The 18746-nt window shown below is 41.3% G+C and overlaps 1 protein-coding gene across 1 annotated transcript in view; it reads right to left on the bottom strand.

The window, feature by feature from the left end:
- Window positions 1-18746, bottom strand: part of LOC124797926 (unconventional myosin-Ie-like) — a 365871-nt gene that overhangs the window by 327427 nt on the left and 19698 nt on the right. The window contains exon 4 of the mRNA XM_047261058.1: window positions 8822-8916. Coding sequence (XP_047117014.1) covers window positions 8822-8916 — 95 coding nt within the window. The remainder of the gene's footprint in view (window positions 1-8821; window positions 8917-18746) is intronic.

The raw sequence follows: 18746 nt of genomic DNA, 5'->3' as shown, positions 1-18746 counted from the left end.
AAGGCATGTGACTTTTATATATGGTGTAATTTGAAAGATATGTTTAGTGCTCCGATTATGAATGTGGCTGAATTGAACACACACATTGCACAACACATTCTGAATGTGACCCCTGAGACACTTCAGTCTGTTGTGGAATGTGCTGTTTCTCAATTTCAACTTGGGGCAGGAAACAGTGGACAGCAAAATGAACATATCTTGCACCAGTCTCATCAAAATCACAAATCAATGTCACTTTGTTTTTTGTATGGTTTTTGGCCTCAGGACAAACACTGATGGCATTTTGCTTTTTATGCTGTTTTTGGCCTCAGGACACTTAAAAACTGATTTTTCCCATGTGGTACAACCTTGCTGTGCTGTGGTGGATGAGTTTACCTAAATAACAATGTCACAACTGTTGACTGCTGAACTTGTGCAATCTTGCACATTGAACAGTACTGATGGTGTAATGCGCAGCTCAAACCATAGCTATCATATTGCGATTTATCTGTCATTTGTAGCCAACCCCATTTATGTTAAGACGAGTGAAACGCCATCTATTTGACGTCATTCTGAGCAGCATTTTGAACTTGACTTGGTAAACTCTCGATGATAGATGCCAGTTATCCCACAAAAGCCTACTCACAACATTTCATGAACTGGTATTAAGTGAAGAGCCTACAGATATTCTTTAGCTCTCTGTGTGTCGCACCTATAGGGAATGTGAAGACAGGAATACAGTGCTCACAAATGCAAATTCTTCAATAGGAATTATTTAGTTCTATGGATATGAGGCAACATTTATGAATGAATATGCCTTCTGAACCCACCATACTGTAGTGTTTCCAAAGTTGCGTCAATATTACTGCAAATTGCAGGCGGGAAGCAATGGCATCCATTGTTCTTTGAAGAAGGTTCAAAAATTTCTCATGTTATGAGGTTAAGCATTGCCCCACTGAAATATGGTATGTGCAGTTGCTAGAAGACAGAGTAGCACCTTGAACTCTGAAGCCTCCCCAGTGTAGGGATTACTGTTCTCAATATGCAGCAGTAGCATGCTGCAACCATCGACATCCAAACCATCACATTAGGCACTTTGAAATGTTGATAAAGATTGCTGTTGTCACCAATGTAGCATAATACATGTATCCAGCCACCACTGTAGCTCAATACGAAGTGAGACTAATGAGAGGATGCTACATTTTGGCACCTTGTATGTGGATACCTGTGTTCATTTGTCCACTGTAGCATGGTGTGTGTGGTTCCTTGACAACAGCTGATACACAATGGCATGTGTGGCACCACTCAAACCAGCAGAATATGACAAATTCATTTGCCAGTATCCTCTATACTGACAAGACAGACAGACATTTGTGAATTCACGGCCCTGATAAAATGTCATTTGGCTTCATTATTTTGTGGCTGGGGGAGGGGGGAGGGGAGCATAGACTTAGTGGCTTACTGTCTAGCTGTTGCAACCACACATGGTACCCTGTCATGATATCTTGCGGCGAGTTCATACAGAAGTTCAATAATATTTAAATAAATCAGCGTAATGTGATAAAAACAATTCATCGTAAACAGTTTATTTCACCAAATATTAACATTGATGAATGACAGACTTTCACAAAACATAAGCTCCTCCACAACAGTATATTCTAGTACTGAGTACAATCTGACATTCACTAGCTCCAACTTGATGAAAATTACTGAAGCTTCAGAATGTAAAGTAAACACCTAACTACATTAAAAGTAGAATTCATATAATTTGGAGCAACAGTGTAACACTGCACTCAAACATGCATCAGCTGATCCCTGATCAATATATAAATTTTATGGCAAAAATATTCTGTCACTATAGTAGTGTAACTCAAACTCTGAATCTACATCTTTAAAACAAGGTGACACAGTTCCGCTGCCTATGACTGCATACGAGCGACTGCACCAGTCCGTTGGGTGTCAGCCTTAGTCTACTGTCACTCCTAGGTTGTACAAAGCTTCTTAATAACCCCCAGCATTCAAATTATATTACACATACATTTAAGATGTATATATGCTGTATTCATTAATACAATAAAACTAACTCATTTTAATAAAATGCGAATACACATCAGTCTTAGAAACATTGGTCTGCATTACATGCTACATTCTACTGTCTTCTTTCAATAAGGTATCTGGCAAAACCATTCACTTGACTGGCTTTTGTATCATTTTGTACCAGTCATCAATTAATTAGATGAATGTATAACAGAATATCAATTTTACCAAACTAAATTATACTACATTACAACATAATGATGCCACAGGGTCAGAATAGGGACAGGATAAGTCATATTGGTTGCTTTATAGAGGTTTTATTGTCTACAAAGTCCACTATCATGTTACTCCAGCTTCCATAGCCAAATTGTACTGTGTGTGTGTGTGTGTGTGTGTGTGTGTGTGTGTGTGTGTGTGTGTGTGGGTGTGGGTGTGTGGGTGGGTGGGTGGGTTTTTTGTCTATTTTTGACAAAGGGCTTGTTTGACGAAAGCTCCCTTTCTGACAGTCTTTTTGTTGTGTCTATTGGCAACTCAGCATCTCTGCTATACAGTGAGTAGCAACTACCCTTTTCATAATATTGTTACATTCCATAAAGGATTTTCCATTGTCTGATAACTTTTGTTATGCATGACTCTGTAGCTTCATGTGTTTAGCTGCTGTTGATCTTTAATAACTTACTGGTTATTGTCTGTCAGATTAGAAACACTGTAATTTTTATAATTTTTATTGTACAATTAAGTGGCTTATATCACTATACTGTCTCTGTCTTTTGGACTATGTAGAGCGAATGTAGTGCAAATAGTTTCCATGACTGTGTTTTTAGCAGATGATTACTGAATGCATGCCTTGTATGACCACAAGGCAGCCAAAACCTTATGCCAACTCTTGTCTACTCATTACTGTGGGGGAAAACCAACCAGTAACTCTGCTCCTTGCCACCTCCTGACTTTTTATAACAGTCTGCTCTGTCGACTAGCTATGGTGAAGACCACCGACATCACTTGCCCACACCTGTTAGTGTGGCTTTTAAAATTCGCATTATCAAGCTTGCATTTTGTACAAAGAGTTCCAAGCTCGACACTAACACCAACTTCTGTTGCATTAAACACTTGCAGTCACATTTCCTCTTTATTTGGCAACTTTGCAATGAATGTGCTTGGCATCAGACTGAGCCTTCTTGCTATGTGTGAGATTGCTTCTGGGCTTCACAGTACACCATCCTTTTTGCAAATTTCTATCACTTACTGATGGTCCTCTGCTTTAAACATCCTTCAAGTTTGGATTCTTTCGCACTATTCTTTCTTCATGTCACAATTTTCACAAACATTAGTGTGCTTTTACAATGTAAACAGAAGTTTGAGAAAGTTTTTCTGACCTTCATTTTAGCACATCAACTGCAACACTGTATGTAAGGCCTTCTCAAATCTGAAAGTGGACTTGGAAGTGTTAAGGAATTATGAGCAGGATATGTGATGAAATACAATATGAAAATCAGTAACACTAAGGACATGGTAAAGAAATCTACAAGAATGGCGAGGAAGGTACCATCAGCAGACTTAATGAAGAAATGCTCTCAAAAGGGTGAAGGACTTTCATTATTTAAATAACATTATCAGCTATACTGTACACTGTAAAACATAAATATGATCTACAACACATGAAAAGAAAGATTTTTAATATAAAGAAAAGTCTGTTAAAAGTTAAGGTTGTATACCATCCATCAGAGAAGTACCTCGTCAAAAGTTGCAAGTGGAATACTACAAGCTATGAAGCAGAAACTTGTACTCTACAAAAATAAGAAAGTAAGAAAATAATTCTGTATCAGTGTGTTTCTGATGGGCATAGAAATACCTTGGGACAGCACACCAATGAATGTGGAGTTGCTGAAATGGTTCTCGTGCATGATGTCAAATGTCATGAAATCCCCTCAATATTTCATTGACACAACTGACTTGACACCTTCAGTTGCAACAAACTGAGCTATGACAGATGCCTCTTATTTATGCCAGTCTACATAGGAAATGCACAGATGCAAATGTCCTATATCTGGTGGCCAATATCAAAGATTTCCTATCAGTAGCAGGGAGGACAGTTACATCATCTGTTGAGTGATGAACCAAGGACTTTGGTGTGCACACGAATGCTGTTGTTTCTATTGTGTGCTGCCACTGGTCACCACAGTACCCTCTTTTGGAAGCCACATGCTGAAGTACACATCCATCCTGATGAGTCAACAGTCTCGCCACTTTCATCTGTATATTTACGTCACCACTGACGCATCTTCTCTTGTATGACCAATAGTTTCCCTTAGTGGCTACTGTGACTTTAATATTGCCAGCAGTGGACATTATGGTGTGCTATGTTGGAATCCTGTATCTGTTCAAAAGATTTCTGGAGCTGCAAACATCTGGGACAGCCGATGGCAGGTTACAGGAACGACAGCCACTGCACATACACACAAGTCCTTGGTTCATCATCCACAGGTGGCATAGTTGTCCTTCCCATTTTATATCAGGAAATTTTCAATATTGGCCACCAAATTTGGTGACTTCACACCTGCAAATTTCCAGTTTAGACAGCTATAAATAGGACACGCCATCTGTAACTCTGCAGTGTGTTCGTCGCAACTTACGATATTAGTCAGGTGCGCTGTTGAAATATTTTGGGGATTTCACAGTGATATCCAACATTTTGCCTGAGAACCATTTCTGTAACTAGTCTGTTTGGAAAGACTGAAGCAACATGAATTTTGAGCTGTTTGTAGTAGTAGGAGTTGTTGTTGTTGTTGTTGTTTGGTCAGCACCAAGGTCACCAGCATCCTTACTAAAATGGTGAGATGAAAGGGTTTAAAATGTTGAAAGTTGCATTATACTAGAAATGTAACTCACTCTGCTCCATTCCAACTTGCTTTCACTCACTTTTTCAAACAGAAGTACACAATATACAAGACTTAGTCTACAGTCAGTCTGTGTAATCTATTGTTAAATGACATGTACAATAATAACACAATACCTAAAATAATTCATCAGCAGACTGACTGATTGATCACTCAAAATATGTGATAACTAACTACCCAGAAAACACATTAAAATCATCTACCTAATACCTTAAGTATAGCGTCAGATGCTATGAAGAATCTCATGAAACATTCATTTCATTGCCTTCTAACATAAGAAGTTAAATCAGTTGTTGAGCACCTACAGGCTTCCTGACTTGGTGAAAAACACATACCATTAAAATGTGCCTTCAGATATCTATGTGGCACAAACACTATACTCTGGTGGGTGCTCTCATGAATCTGTTTGCAAAAATAGGAGCACAGTTATATCTAGTAAAACATCAAGAAGAAGAGAAAATAGGGTGATAGCCATTTTTACAGAGGTTTTCATTGTGCACCTACTTTTAAGAGATGAAGAAACAAAGATGCCCCAATACAGCTGTTTGTGGAGGATATAAAGTGCTGGCCTCTGTATTATTTCATTAATCAGCTAGTTACAAAAACAAAATACCTACAAGAGAACAGTTGTAACATCCTGCTTCCCCCTCCTACCCCTACCCCACTGAAAAAGAACTGAGAGTACAACTGCATACAATCCCTGTATGATAGCCCAGTTCTGTAAGATATTGAAAGTTGTGTTGAAAACAATCCTGACATCAAAAAAAGAGTTGTGCAAGATAAATGAAAGTTGGTAGGGACATTTCTACATCTTAAAGATAATTTCTATTCAGATTTTGCACTAGTCACATAAGAGTGGCACTAGTAGCATCACCATGAGGATGCAAATCAGGTTTTCTTCCAATACACACTAACTGTTGTGAGTGTAAGTTACCTTAGAGACTGGATGTGATGAGTTGATATTAGTCAAGAAAGCCTTTAAGGCGACAAAGACATCATTACCAACACCTCACTGAGTTTGAATGTCGTCGTGTAATAGGGCTATCAGAAGCTGTATGTTCAATCTGTGATATTGCACAAATACACTACTGGCCATTAAAATTGCTACACCAAGAAATGCAGATGATAAATGGGTATTCACTGGACAAATATATTATACTAGAACTGACAGGTGATTACATTTTCATGTAATTTGGGTGCATAGATACTGAGAAATCAGTACCCAGAACAACCACCTCCGGCCGTAATAACGGCCTTGATACGCCTGGTCATTGAGTCAAACAGAGCTTGGATGGCGTGTACAAGTACAGCTGGCCATGCAGCTTCAACACGGTACCACAGTTCATCAACAGTAGTGACTGGCATTTTGTGATGAGCCAATTGCTCGGCCACCTTTGACCAGACGTTTTCAATTGGTGAGATATCTGGAGAATGTGCTGGCCAGAGCAGCAGTCGAACATTTTCTGTATCCAGAAAGGCCCGTACAGGGCCTGCAACAGGCGGTCGTGCATTATCCTGCTGAAATGTAGGGTTTCACAGGGATCGAATGAAGGGTAGAGCCACAGGTCGTAACACATCTGAAATGTAATGTCCACTGTTCAAAGTGCCGACAATGCGAACAAGAGGTGACCGAGACCTGTCACCAATGGCACCCCATACCATCACGCCAGTATGGCAATGATGAATACACACTTCCAATGTGTGTTCACCGCGATGGCACCAAACACGGATACGACCATCATGATGCTGTAAACAGAACCTGGATTCATCCAAAAAAAAGACGTTTTGCCATTCGTGCACCCAGGTTCGTCATTGAGTACACCATCGCAGGCGCTCCTGCCTGGGTAACCGCAGCCATGGTCTCCGAGCTGATAGTCCATGCTGCTACAAACGTCGTCGAACTGTTCATCCAGATGGTTGTTGTCTTGCAAAAGTCCCCATCTGTTGACTCAGGGATCGAGACATGGCTGCACAATACGTTACAGCCATGGGGATAAGATGCCTGTCATCTCGACTGCTAGTGATACGAGGCCGTCGGGATCCAGCATGGCGTTCCGTATTACCCTCTGAACCCACCAATTCCATATTCTGCTAACAGTCATTGGATCTCGACCAACGAGAGTAGCAATGTCACGATACGATAAACTGCAATTGCAATAGGCTACGATATGATCTTTATCAAAGTCGGAAACGTGATGGTACGCATTCCTCGTCCTTACACGAGGCATCACAACAACGTTTCAGCCGGCAACGCTGGTCAATTGCTGTTTGTGTAAGAGAAATCAGTTGGAAACTTTCCTCATGTCAGCATATTTTAGGTGTCGCCACCGGCGCCAACCTTGTGTGAATGCTCTGAAAAGCTAATCATTTGTATATCACAGCATCTTCTTCCTGTCGGTTAAATTTTGAGTCTGTAGCACATCATCTTCGTGGTGTAGCAATTTTAATGGCCAGTAGTGTACTTGGCAGGAATGTAGCCACTGTACATGATTGCTTGCAGTGGTGGCCATGAGAATGTAAGGTCAGAAGAAGACTGGGCTCTGGGCAGCCATATGGCACTACCAGAAGGAAAGACTACCATGTTCCTTGCTGTGGTGCATTGTACTGTGTCTGTAGCAGCAATTTGAGGAGCAGTTGGCACTACAGTGACACAACAAAATGTTGTAAATCATTTACATTAAGGAAACAGATCCTTAAGGACAGCTCTGAAACGGACACCTCAAGGACAGCTCTGAAACAGACACCTCAAGGATAGCTCTGAAACAGACACCTCAAGGATAGCTCTAAAACAGACACCTCAAGGATAGCTCTAAAACAGACACCTCAAGGATAGCTCTAAAACAGACACCCTGTTGTGTGCATTCCAAGACCCCAGACCACTGTTGTTTGCGATTTCAACTATGTCAAACGAGAGCTCACTGGAGGGCCAACAAGAGATCTTTTGTGTTTTCTGATGACTGCCTCGGTGCCAGTGATGGCCATGTGTTGGTTAGGAAGAGGCCAGTTGAGGACCTACACACAATCTGTCTGTGTGCTAGACCCACTGGACCTACACCTGGAGTTATGGACTGGGGTGTGATTTTCTATGACAACAGGAGCACTCTCGTGGTTAACCCTCGCATCCTGACTGCAAATCTGTATATCAGTCAAGTGATTCAACTTGTTATGCTGCCATTCATGAACAGCATTCCAGGTGGTGTTTTTTAACAGGATAATGTTGAATCTCATACCGCTGTTGTAACCCAACATGCTTTATAGTGTGCTGACATGTTGCCTTGGGCTGCTCTATTGCCACACATGTCTACAATCTAGCACATATGGGACACCATCAGATGACAACTCAGGTGTCATCCACAACCAGTATTAACTGTCCGTGTATTGACCAACCAAGTTCAACAGACACAGAACTCTATACCACAAATTGACATCTGGCACCTGTACAACACCTTTTGCATGCTTGCATTCAACATTCTGACAGTTACACCAGTTATCAATGTGCCGACTTTTCAGATTCTCAATGGCTTTTCTTGTGTTTACATTCCTGAAATGTTAAACCACTTAACTATTTTACCTAGACAAATGTATTCCAGAAACTTCATTAGTCTACATTAATTATTTTTTCCCCATCAGTGTGTTATGAAAGGGATCAATCTTAACGTTAGAGGAGCTCTTTTCTTAGTAAAGTATATTCTACCAACTAGATTAGCTGCAGTTCAATAATATGGTCAAAGCAAATTCTGCATAAACTTCAAACTCCTTTCCTCATGTGCAACAAATCTAAAAGAAATACTACAGTTTACTTTGTTGTAAACTCAGTTATCCAAATCAAGAATATCAGTAATTTAGTATTGGAAATTACTGGTGCAAAATGAATTACAAGAAGAGGATAAAGATGGGAAATTAAATACCTGATTATTACGCACTGATTTTCATTATCTATTAACATGTTTCTGTACATCTCATCAGCTAATGCATAGATGTGTGGCGGGTTTTCATATGGTGCCTGCAAAAATTAAATAGCAATTACCTTTCATTTACCCAGAGAACAGTCATGAAACATTTGTAAGAACATTATCAATTAGTATAACACAAGGAAGGCAATTTGTGGTGAGAAATGAGTCAGTAGAAGATATATAGAAAATAAAAAATAAACATATATTAAAAAAAAAAAAAAAAACTACATCTCTGTCTTGAACTGCTTCACTGCATTTTCAAACAACCAACTCATAAGGAACAATATGAGAGAAGGAAAGTTGCTACTCAAAAGAAAGTGGTTGGTGGTTAGTGTTTAACGTCCCGTCGACAATGAGGTCATTATAGACAGAGCGCAAGCTCGGGTTAGGGAAGAATTGGGAAGGAAAGCGGCCGTGCCCTTTCAAAGGAACCATCCCAGCATTTGCCTGAAACGATTTAGGGAAATCACGGAAAACCTAAATCAGGATGGCTGGAGACGGGATTGAACCGTCCTCCTCCCGAATGCAAGTCCAGTGTGCTAACCACTGCGCCACCTCGCTCGGTCAAAAGAAAGTTATACTGCATATTCGTTATCAGAAAAATTCCTATCATGAAACCAAGTTTCATCTCTTCCAAAATTTAATCAAATGCAGTGTTGATAATATACACAGTTCAGTCACATTAATGCGACCACCCCCTATATTCGACATCAACATGAAATAACCACTCACAGACAGCAGGTGGCAGCACTAGCTGTGGAGGGTATATAAGGCAGGTTTGGGGACACATGAAACAGTGTAGTCACTGTCATAATGTGGTAACTGAGTGATTTACCTGGCATCCAAAAGTGCATGATCATTGGTTTCTGGACCAAGGGTGGAAGAATTTCAAGAACAGGTAAGTTTGCAAACTGTTTACATTCTGCTGTGGTTCTAACATGTGTGGCAAAATTGTTGTTGTTGTTGTGGTCTTCAGTCCTGAGACTGGTTTGATGCAGCTCTCCATGCTACTCTATCCTGTGTAAGCTGCTTCATCTCCCAGTACGTACTGCAGCCTACATCCCTCTGAATCTGCTTAGTGTATTCATCTCTTGGTCTCCCTCTACGATTTTTACCCTCCACACTGCCCTCCAATACTAAATTGGTGATCCATTGATGCCTCAGAACATGTCCTACCAACCGATCCCTTCTTATAGTCAAGTTGTGCCACAAACTCCTCTTCTCCCCAATCCCATTCATTGGCAAAATAGAACCATCCAAAGCTGTTCTGAGGCAACAGTGGTGCAGCACAGGCCACAGATGAGAGGGGTGAACTACGGTTATGGAGACGTGTATGGGCGAACAGACATGCAACTGTTGAGCTACTGACCAGCCAGATGAACCAAAGAGCTACCAACAGTGTCTCCTCAATGACCATTTACTAAACATTGCTGTGTATGGGACTCTGGAGCAGGCACCTTGTTCATGTACTCTAGCTGACTGCTGTTCATCAGTGATGAAGGCTGGAATTTCCAGACCAATGCTGCACCTGGACATCCACTGAGTGGCGACAGGTGGCCTTTTCAGATGAATCATGACTTTTGTGATATTCCCTCGATGATCTCGTCATTCTGGAAGGCACACTGGATCAACACAAGTACGCACCTGTCCTTGGGGACAATGACCGCCTCTATATGCAGCTTGTTTTTCCTCGGCACAGTGACATCTACCAGCAGGACAAAGTAATATGCCACGCAGTTCATAGCATGTGTACATGGTTCGAAGTGTACCAGGATGAGTTTACCACTCTTCCGTGGCCACTAAACTCAAATCAATAATATGAGGGACCATCTCAGTCGGGTTATTTGCACCATGGATCCCCAATTGCGAAACCTAGTGCAGCTGGGCACAAAACTGGACAGCATGGCTCTACATCCCTGTCTTTAACTTCCAGAATACCATTGACTCTCTTCCTGCAAGTCTTGCAGCAATTCACACTGCGAAATTTGGTTATTCAAGCTTCTGACAGGTGGTCGCATTAATGCGACTAGACAGTATAGTAATTTCACCTAATAGCTAGACACAAATTACATAAGCAACAAGTTTACACAAAAATCTTTTTAATATAACATGTTTTTTAAAAAACATAAAATAATTTCTCCTAGCCCCGTTCAGAATCATAACCCCACGCATATAGTCATGAAACTTCATGCATGTGACTTTTTAATAGTATCAATATAATGGAAGGAAACATTCCACGTGGGAAAAATTATATATAAAAACAGAGATGAGGTGACTTACCGAACAAAAGCGCTGGCAGGTCGATAGACACACAAACAAACACAAACACACACACAAAATTCAAGCTTTCGCAACAAACTGTTGCCTCATCAGGAAAGAGGGAAGGAGAGGGGAAGACGAAAGGAAGTGGGTTTTAAGGTGGATATGTGTGTGTGTGCGAGTGTATACCTGTCCTTTTTTCCCCCTAAGGTAAGTCTTTCCGCTCCCGGGATTGGAATGACTCCTTACCCTCTCCCTTAAAACCCACTTCCTTTCGTCTTCCCCTCTCCTTCCCTCTTTCCTGATGAGGCAACAGTTTGTTGCGAAAGCTTGAATTTTGTGTGTGTGTTTGTGTTTGTTTGTGTGTCTATCGACCTGCCAGCGCTTTTGTTCGGTAAGTCACCTCATCTTTGTTTTTATATATAATGACTTTTTAATAGCTATGACAATACTTGTAAAATTTATAATGATGATTGTCAGGAACATGCAATAATAACTGATGAATGAACAGTTCACATAAATCACAAACAATTTTATTGCACTGCAAATGATATGAAATGTTGTGACTTTTCCCAACAACTACACTCTTACACTCATTATCTATTTCATGCACTACACATTTTTAGATTTAAATTTTACAGCTAGCTCATCAGGAGTTAAAAATTAATTGCAAAATTTGTACCGAACAAACAAACAGACTAGAAAGTGACCTAATAAAAACCTCTTAAAACTAATTAGTCATGAAATAACAAACATAGGTAAATCACTGAGAAGAGTTGTTATCCAGTATTATTAGCCATAATAAAAATTAAGAATAAGTTTAGTGCTCCACTTACAAGTTTTGCATAGTACCTGCCAAGAGGATGAAAGGGGATGTGCCAACAGCTGACTGCAGTTTACCAATGAGAGGCAGATTACATATCTCTTAGATCACATGTTTCTTAGTAATGAATTGAGGTTAACCTTTGATGTCCTTATCACAATGTTATAAGTGCAGTCTTCAGTCCAAAGACTGGTTTGATGCAGCTCTCCCCACCAGTCTATTCTGTGCAAGCCTTTCCCTTCCTCTGCGCAACTACTACAACCAACATCCATTTGAACCTGCTTACTTAGTCAAGCCTTGGTCTCCACCTACAATTTTTAGCCTTAACCCCCACACTTGCCTCCATTACCAAAAAAAGATTGCTTGATGACTCAGGATGTGTTCTATCAACAGGTCTCTTCTTTTAGTCCAGTTGTGCCATAAATTTCTTTTCTCCCCAATTCGGTTCAGTACCTCTTAATTAATAACCAAATGTACCCATCTAATCTGCAGTATTCTTCTGTTGCACCAAACTTCCCTATTCCCCTTTGTCTGAATTGTTTATCATCCATGTTTCACTTCCTTACAGAGCTTCACTCCAGGGGAAAAAAAACCCTATACTTCTTGATCACAATACAACCTTGATAGGTGCAATGTAACCAAACAAATACATAAAAAAAGAAAATAGATCTTACAAAAATTTTAGTTGGAAATATGCAGTAGCTAATTTGGAAGCCTGAATCAAAGACACTGTAATGGCATCAATTTAAGCAGATTCCTTCAGTCCCAATGTAATCACAACCTCACGTTTCCCTATATATTCCAAGGAACAGCATGGGACAAGACACAAACTATGAACTACACTGAAAGCTTTCAAAATTACCCTTAAAAACATACAGCCCCTTTATTCACCTCTCATTTATGTAAAGCCATGTTTCCAATAGTTATGTGAAACTGCCTGTTGGCAAACAACATGCAGCAGATAAAAATATCCCATCTTGCACTTCCCCTTTCCTTAACTATAACCTTAACAACCATTAATAATAGAAATACCAAATGCTATCTCAATACATCCAACTTCCCCTAATCTTTACAATTTTAATCTCCTTGTCGAAGCCAGGATAAAAACTCAATTTTCAGATGAAAAATTTCAGACAAAATACAATCATCTTAGTTTAATAACATATAAGATCCCTTAAAGGCAAAACCAAATTTGCTCTGCAAAATTTAATGGAAAAATACACTCCTGGAAATGGAAAAAAGAACACATTGACACCGGTGTGTCAGACCCACCATACTTGCTCCGGACACTGCGAGAGGGCTGTACATGCAATGATCACACGCACGGCACAGCGGACACACCAGGAACAGCGGTGTTGGCCGTCGAATGGCGCTAGCTGCGCAGCATTTGTGCACCGCCGCCGTCAGTGTCAGCCAGTTTGCCGTGGCATACGGAGCTCCATCGCAGTCTTTAACACTGGTAGCATGCCGCGACAGCGTGGACGTGAACCGTATGTGCAGTTGACGGACTTTGAGCGAGGGCGTATAGTGGGCATGCGGGAGGCCGGGTGGACGTACCGCCGAATTGCTCAGCACGTGGGGCGTGAGGTCTCCACAATACATCGATGTTGTCGCCAGTGGTCGGCGGAAGGTGCACGTGCCCGTCGACCTGGGACCGGACCGCAGCGACGCACGGATGCACGCCAAGACCGTAGGATCCTACGCAGTGCCGTAGGGGACTGCACCGCCACTTCCCAGCAAATTAGGGACACTGTTGCTCCTGGGGTATCGGCGAGGACCATTCGCAACCGTCTACATGAAGCTGGGCTACGTTAGGCCGTCTTCCGCTCACGCCCCAACATCGTGCAGCCCGCCTCCAGTGGTGTCTCGACAGGCGTGAATGGAGGGACGAATGGAGACGTGTCGCCTTCAGCGATGAGAGTCGCTTCTGCCTTGGTGCCAATGATGGTCGTATGCGTGTTTGGCGCCGTGCAGGTGAGCGCCACAATCAGGACTGCATACGACCGAGGCACACAGGGCCAACACCGGCATCATGGTGTGGGGAGCGATCTCCTACACTGGCCGTACACCACTGGTGATCGTCGAGGGGAGACTGAATAGTGCACGGTACATCCAAACCGTCATCGAACCCATCGTTCTACCATTCCTAGACTGGCAAGGGAACTTGGTGTTCCAACAGGACAATGCACATCCGCATGTATCCCGTGCCACCCAACGTGCTCTAGAAGGTGTAAGTCAACTACCCTGGCCAGCAAGATCTCCGGATCTGTCCCCCATTGAGCATGTTTGGGACTGGATGAAGCGTCGTCTCACGCGGTCTGCAGGTCCAGCACGAACGCTGGTCCAACTGAGGCGCCAGGTGGAAATGGCATGGCAAGCCGTTCCACAGGACTACATCCAGCATCTCTACGATCGTCTCCATGGGAGAATAGCAGCCTGCATTGCTGCGAAAGGTGGATACACGCTGTACTAGTGCCAACATTGTGCATGCTCTGTTGCCTGTGTCTATGTGCCTGTGGTTCTGTCAGTGTGATCATGTGATGTATCTGACCCCAGGAATGTGTCAATAAAGTTTCCCCTTCCTGGGGCAATCAATTCACGGTGTTCTTATTTCAATTTCCAGGAGTGTATTAATCTATCAGCATTTCCTTAAATACTGCCAAGGCCTTTCATTGTGTCAATCATAAAAATTTACTACAGATAGTACAGTGATACAGACTTATCTGTGACCTTCACCTCTTGCAACTGGATGAAAGAAAGCAAACAGTAAAACTGAACTACACAAATCACAGCCTAAGCTGCAACTCAGTGCAAGCATTATTGTAAAAAAGGTCTATTGCCATTTTATACCCTAACAAATGCAATACCTATTACCTCAAATATGCAGTTTTACAGTGTATTTGACAGCAGTTATTGCTGGTTTCCTGCAGGCTTGGCAACACCACGTGCACAAGAACAGATTCTTCAACCATACTTGATGTACACAAATGTATCTTCTGGACTCAAGATGATTAGATGTGGTAACCTTGGCGAGTTCTACACTGTGCACTCATACTTAAGCTCAAAACATGAAATGGCTTTAGAAAACGGGAGTAGTTATCCTCTTGTCGCTCCACAAGGCTGTGACCTAGGTATTTTAAGACATTTAAAGATAGTAGCATTCATGCCATCAGCTCTTTTTACACATGGTAAACAACTCAATTGTCATAAAACAGGTCTACCACAATCATCGTCACGAGTTTCAGCCTGCAGTACAGGTTGCCTAATAACGGAAGAAGAATGGTTAAAAGCAACATAAGCTGTCCCTCTGAAGTAACTACTGTTACTTGCAGCAGTTCACATTTCCAGCATGTCATAATGATGATGTAACTGACAAGTGATTGTTACAGCCTAACATAAATTTGTGAGGAACAGAGACAAATGCTTGAGACCCTTTCTCAAGAACACCATGTCCCTACCACAATGCTGTGTGGATCATTACATCTTGTAAATCTTACATAATTTTTGATAATGTCCAAAGAAACAAAATTTTTAAGTAAAAAGAGACTTGCATAAGAAAATGTTTCACAAAATTTATGGGGGATGTGAACCGAGGCATAAGAAATACTATTCCTGCAAATACTTTGTGTTATGTGTTATATTCACCTCAGGACTTGGCATAATTACAACAGATATGTCATCTAATTTTTCCCAAGGACATGCAGCTTTACTGTATGATTAAATGATGATGGCGTCCTCTTGGGTAAAATATTCCGGAGGTAAAATAGTCCCCCATTCGGATCTCCGGGCGGGGACTACTCAGGAGGACGTCGTTATCAGGAGAAAGAAAACTGGCATTCTACGGATTGGAGTGTGGAATGTTAGATCCCTTAATCGGGCAGGTAGGTTAGAAAATTTAAAAAGGGAAATGGATAGGTTAAAGTTAGATATAGTGGGAATTAGTGAAGTTCGGTGGCAGGAGGAACAAGACTTTTGGTCAGGTGATTACAGGGTTATAAATACAAAATCAAATAGGGGTAATGCAGGAGTAGGTTTAATAATGAATAAAAAAATAGGAGTGTGGGTTAGCTACTACAAACAGCATAGTGAATGCATTGTTGTGGCCAAGATAGACACAAAGCCCATGCCTACTACAGTAGTACAAGTTTATATGCCAACTAGCTCTGCAGATGATGAAGAAATTGATGAAATGTATGACGAGATAAAAGAAATTATTCAGGTAGTGAAGGGAGATGAAAATTTAATAGTCATGGGTGACTGGAATTCGTCAGTAGGAAAAGGGAGAGAAGGAAACATAGTAGGTGAATATGGATTGGAGGGAAGAAATGAAAGAGGAAGCCGCCTTGTAGAATTTTGCACAGAGCATAACTTAATCATAGCTACACTTGGTTCAAGAATCATGAAAGAAGGTTGTATACCTGGAAGAATCCTGGAGATACTAAAAGGTATCAGATAGATTACATAATGGTAAGACAGAGATTTAGGAACCAGGTTTTAAATTGTAAGACATTTCCAGGGGCAGATGTGGATTCTGACCACAATCTATTGGTTATGAACTGCAGATTGAAACTGAAGAAACTGCAAAAAGGCGGGAATTTAAGGAGATGGGACCTGGATAAACTGAAAGAACCAGAGGTTGTACAGAGTTTCAGGGAGAGCATAAGGGAACAATTGACAGGACTGGGGGAAAGAAATACAATAGAAGAAGAATGGGTAGCTCTGAGGGATGAAGTAGTGAAGGCAGCAGACGATCAAGTAGGTAAAAAGACGAGGGCTAATAGAAATCCTTGGGTAACAGAAGAAATATTGAATTTAATTGATGAAAGGAGAAAATATAAAAATGCAGTAAATGAAGCAGACAAAAAGGAATACAAACGTCTCAAAAATGAGATCGACAGGAAGTGCAAAATGGCTAAGCAGGGATGGCTAGAGGACAAATGTAAGGATGTAGAGGCTTGTCTCACTAGGGGTAAGATAGATACTGCCTACAGGAAAATTAAAGAGACCTTTGGAGAGAAGAGAACCACTTGTATGAATATCAAGAGCTCAGATGGCAACCCAGTTCTAAGCAAAGAAGGGAAGGCAGAAAGGTGGAAGGAGTATATAGAGGGTTTATACAAGGGCGATGTACTTGAGGACAATATTATGGAAATGGAAGAGGATGTACATGAAGATGAAATGGGAGATAAGATACTGCGTGAAGAGTTTGACAGAGCACTGAAAGACCTGAGTCGAAACAAGGCCCCAGGAGTAGACAACATTCCATTAGAACTACTGATGGCCTTGGGAGAGCCAGTCATGACAAAACTCTACCATCTGGTGAGCAAGATGTATGAGACAGGCGAAATACCCACAGACTTCAAGAAGAATATAATAATTCCAATCCCAAAGAAAGCAGGTGTTGACAGATGTGAAAATTACCGAACTATCAGTTTAATAAGTCACAGCTACAAAATACTAACGCGAATTCTTTACAGACGAATGGAAAAACTGGTAGAAGCGGACCTCAGGGAAGATCAGTTTGGATTCCGTAGAAATGTTGGAACACGTGAGGCAATACTAACCTTACGACTTATCTTAGAAGAAAGATTAAGAAAAGGCAAACCTACGCTTCTAGCAATTGTAGACTTAGAGAAAGCTTTTGACAACGTTAACTGGAATACTCTCTTTCAAATTCTGAAGGTGGCAGGGGTAAAATACAGGGAGCGAAAGGCTATTTACAATTTGTACAGAAACCAGATGGCAGTTATAAGAGTCGAGGGGCATGAAAGGGAAGCAGAGGTTGGGAAAGGAGTGAGACAGGGTTGTAGCCTCTCCCCGATGTTATTCAATCTGTATATTGAGCAAGCAGTAAAGGAAACAAAAGAAAAATTCGGAGTAGGTATTAAAATCCATGGAGAAGAAATAAAAACTTTGAGGTTCACCGATGACATTGTAATTCTGTCAGAGACAGCATAGGACTTGGAAGAGCAGTTGAACGGAATGGACAGTGTCTTGAAAGGAGGATATAAGATGAACATCAACAAAAGCAAAACGAGGATAATGGAATGTAGTCAAATTAAATCGGGTGATGCTGAGGAGATTAGATTAGGAAATGAGACACTTAAAGTAGTAAAGGAGTTTTGCTATTTAGGGAGTAAAATAACTGATGATGGTCGAATTAGAGAGGATATAATATGTAGACTGGCAATGGCAAGGAAATTGTTTCTGAAGAAGAGAAATTTGTTAACATCGAGTATAGATTTAAGTGTCAGGAAGTCGTTTCTGAAGGTATTTGTATGGAGTGTAGCCATGTATGGAAGTGAAACATGGACGATAACCAGTTTGGACAAGAAGAGAATAGAAGCTTTCGAAATGTGGTGCTACAGAAGAATGCTGAAGATAAGGTGGGTAGATCACGTAACTAATGAGGAGGTATTGAATAGGATTGGGGAGAAGAGAAGTTTGTGGCACAACTTGACTAGAAGAAGGGATCGGTTGGTAGGACATATTTTGAGGCATCAAGGGATCACAAATTTAGCATTGGAGGGCAGCGTGGAGGGTAAAAATCGTAGAGGGAGACCAAGAGATGAATACACTAAGCAGATTCAGAAGGATGTAGGTTGCAGTAGGTACTGGGAGATGAAGAAGCTTGCACAGGATAGAGTAGCATGGAGAGCTGCATCAAACCAGTCTCAGGACTGAAGACCACAACAACAACACAATGTCATCTATCTATCATTCTCTCATGGGGTTGTTACAAACAGCTGTTAATACAGCACCCCCCTCCCCCAACCAACCCCTCCCTCCAGTATTCTT

Source organism: Schistocerca piceifrons, chromosome 5, assembly GCF_021461385.2.
Source record: "Schistocerca piceifrons isolate TAMUIC-IGC-003096 chromosome 5, iqSchPice1.1, whole genome shotgun sequence".
NCBI classification, from domain to species: Eukaryota; Metazoa; Arthropoda; class Insecta; order Orthoptera; family Acrididae; genus Schistocerca; species Schistocerca piceifrons.
This window is presented reverse-complemented; position numbering and strand designations above follow the sequence as displayed.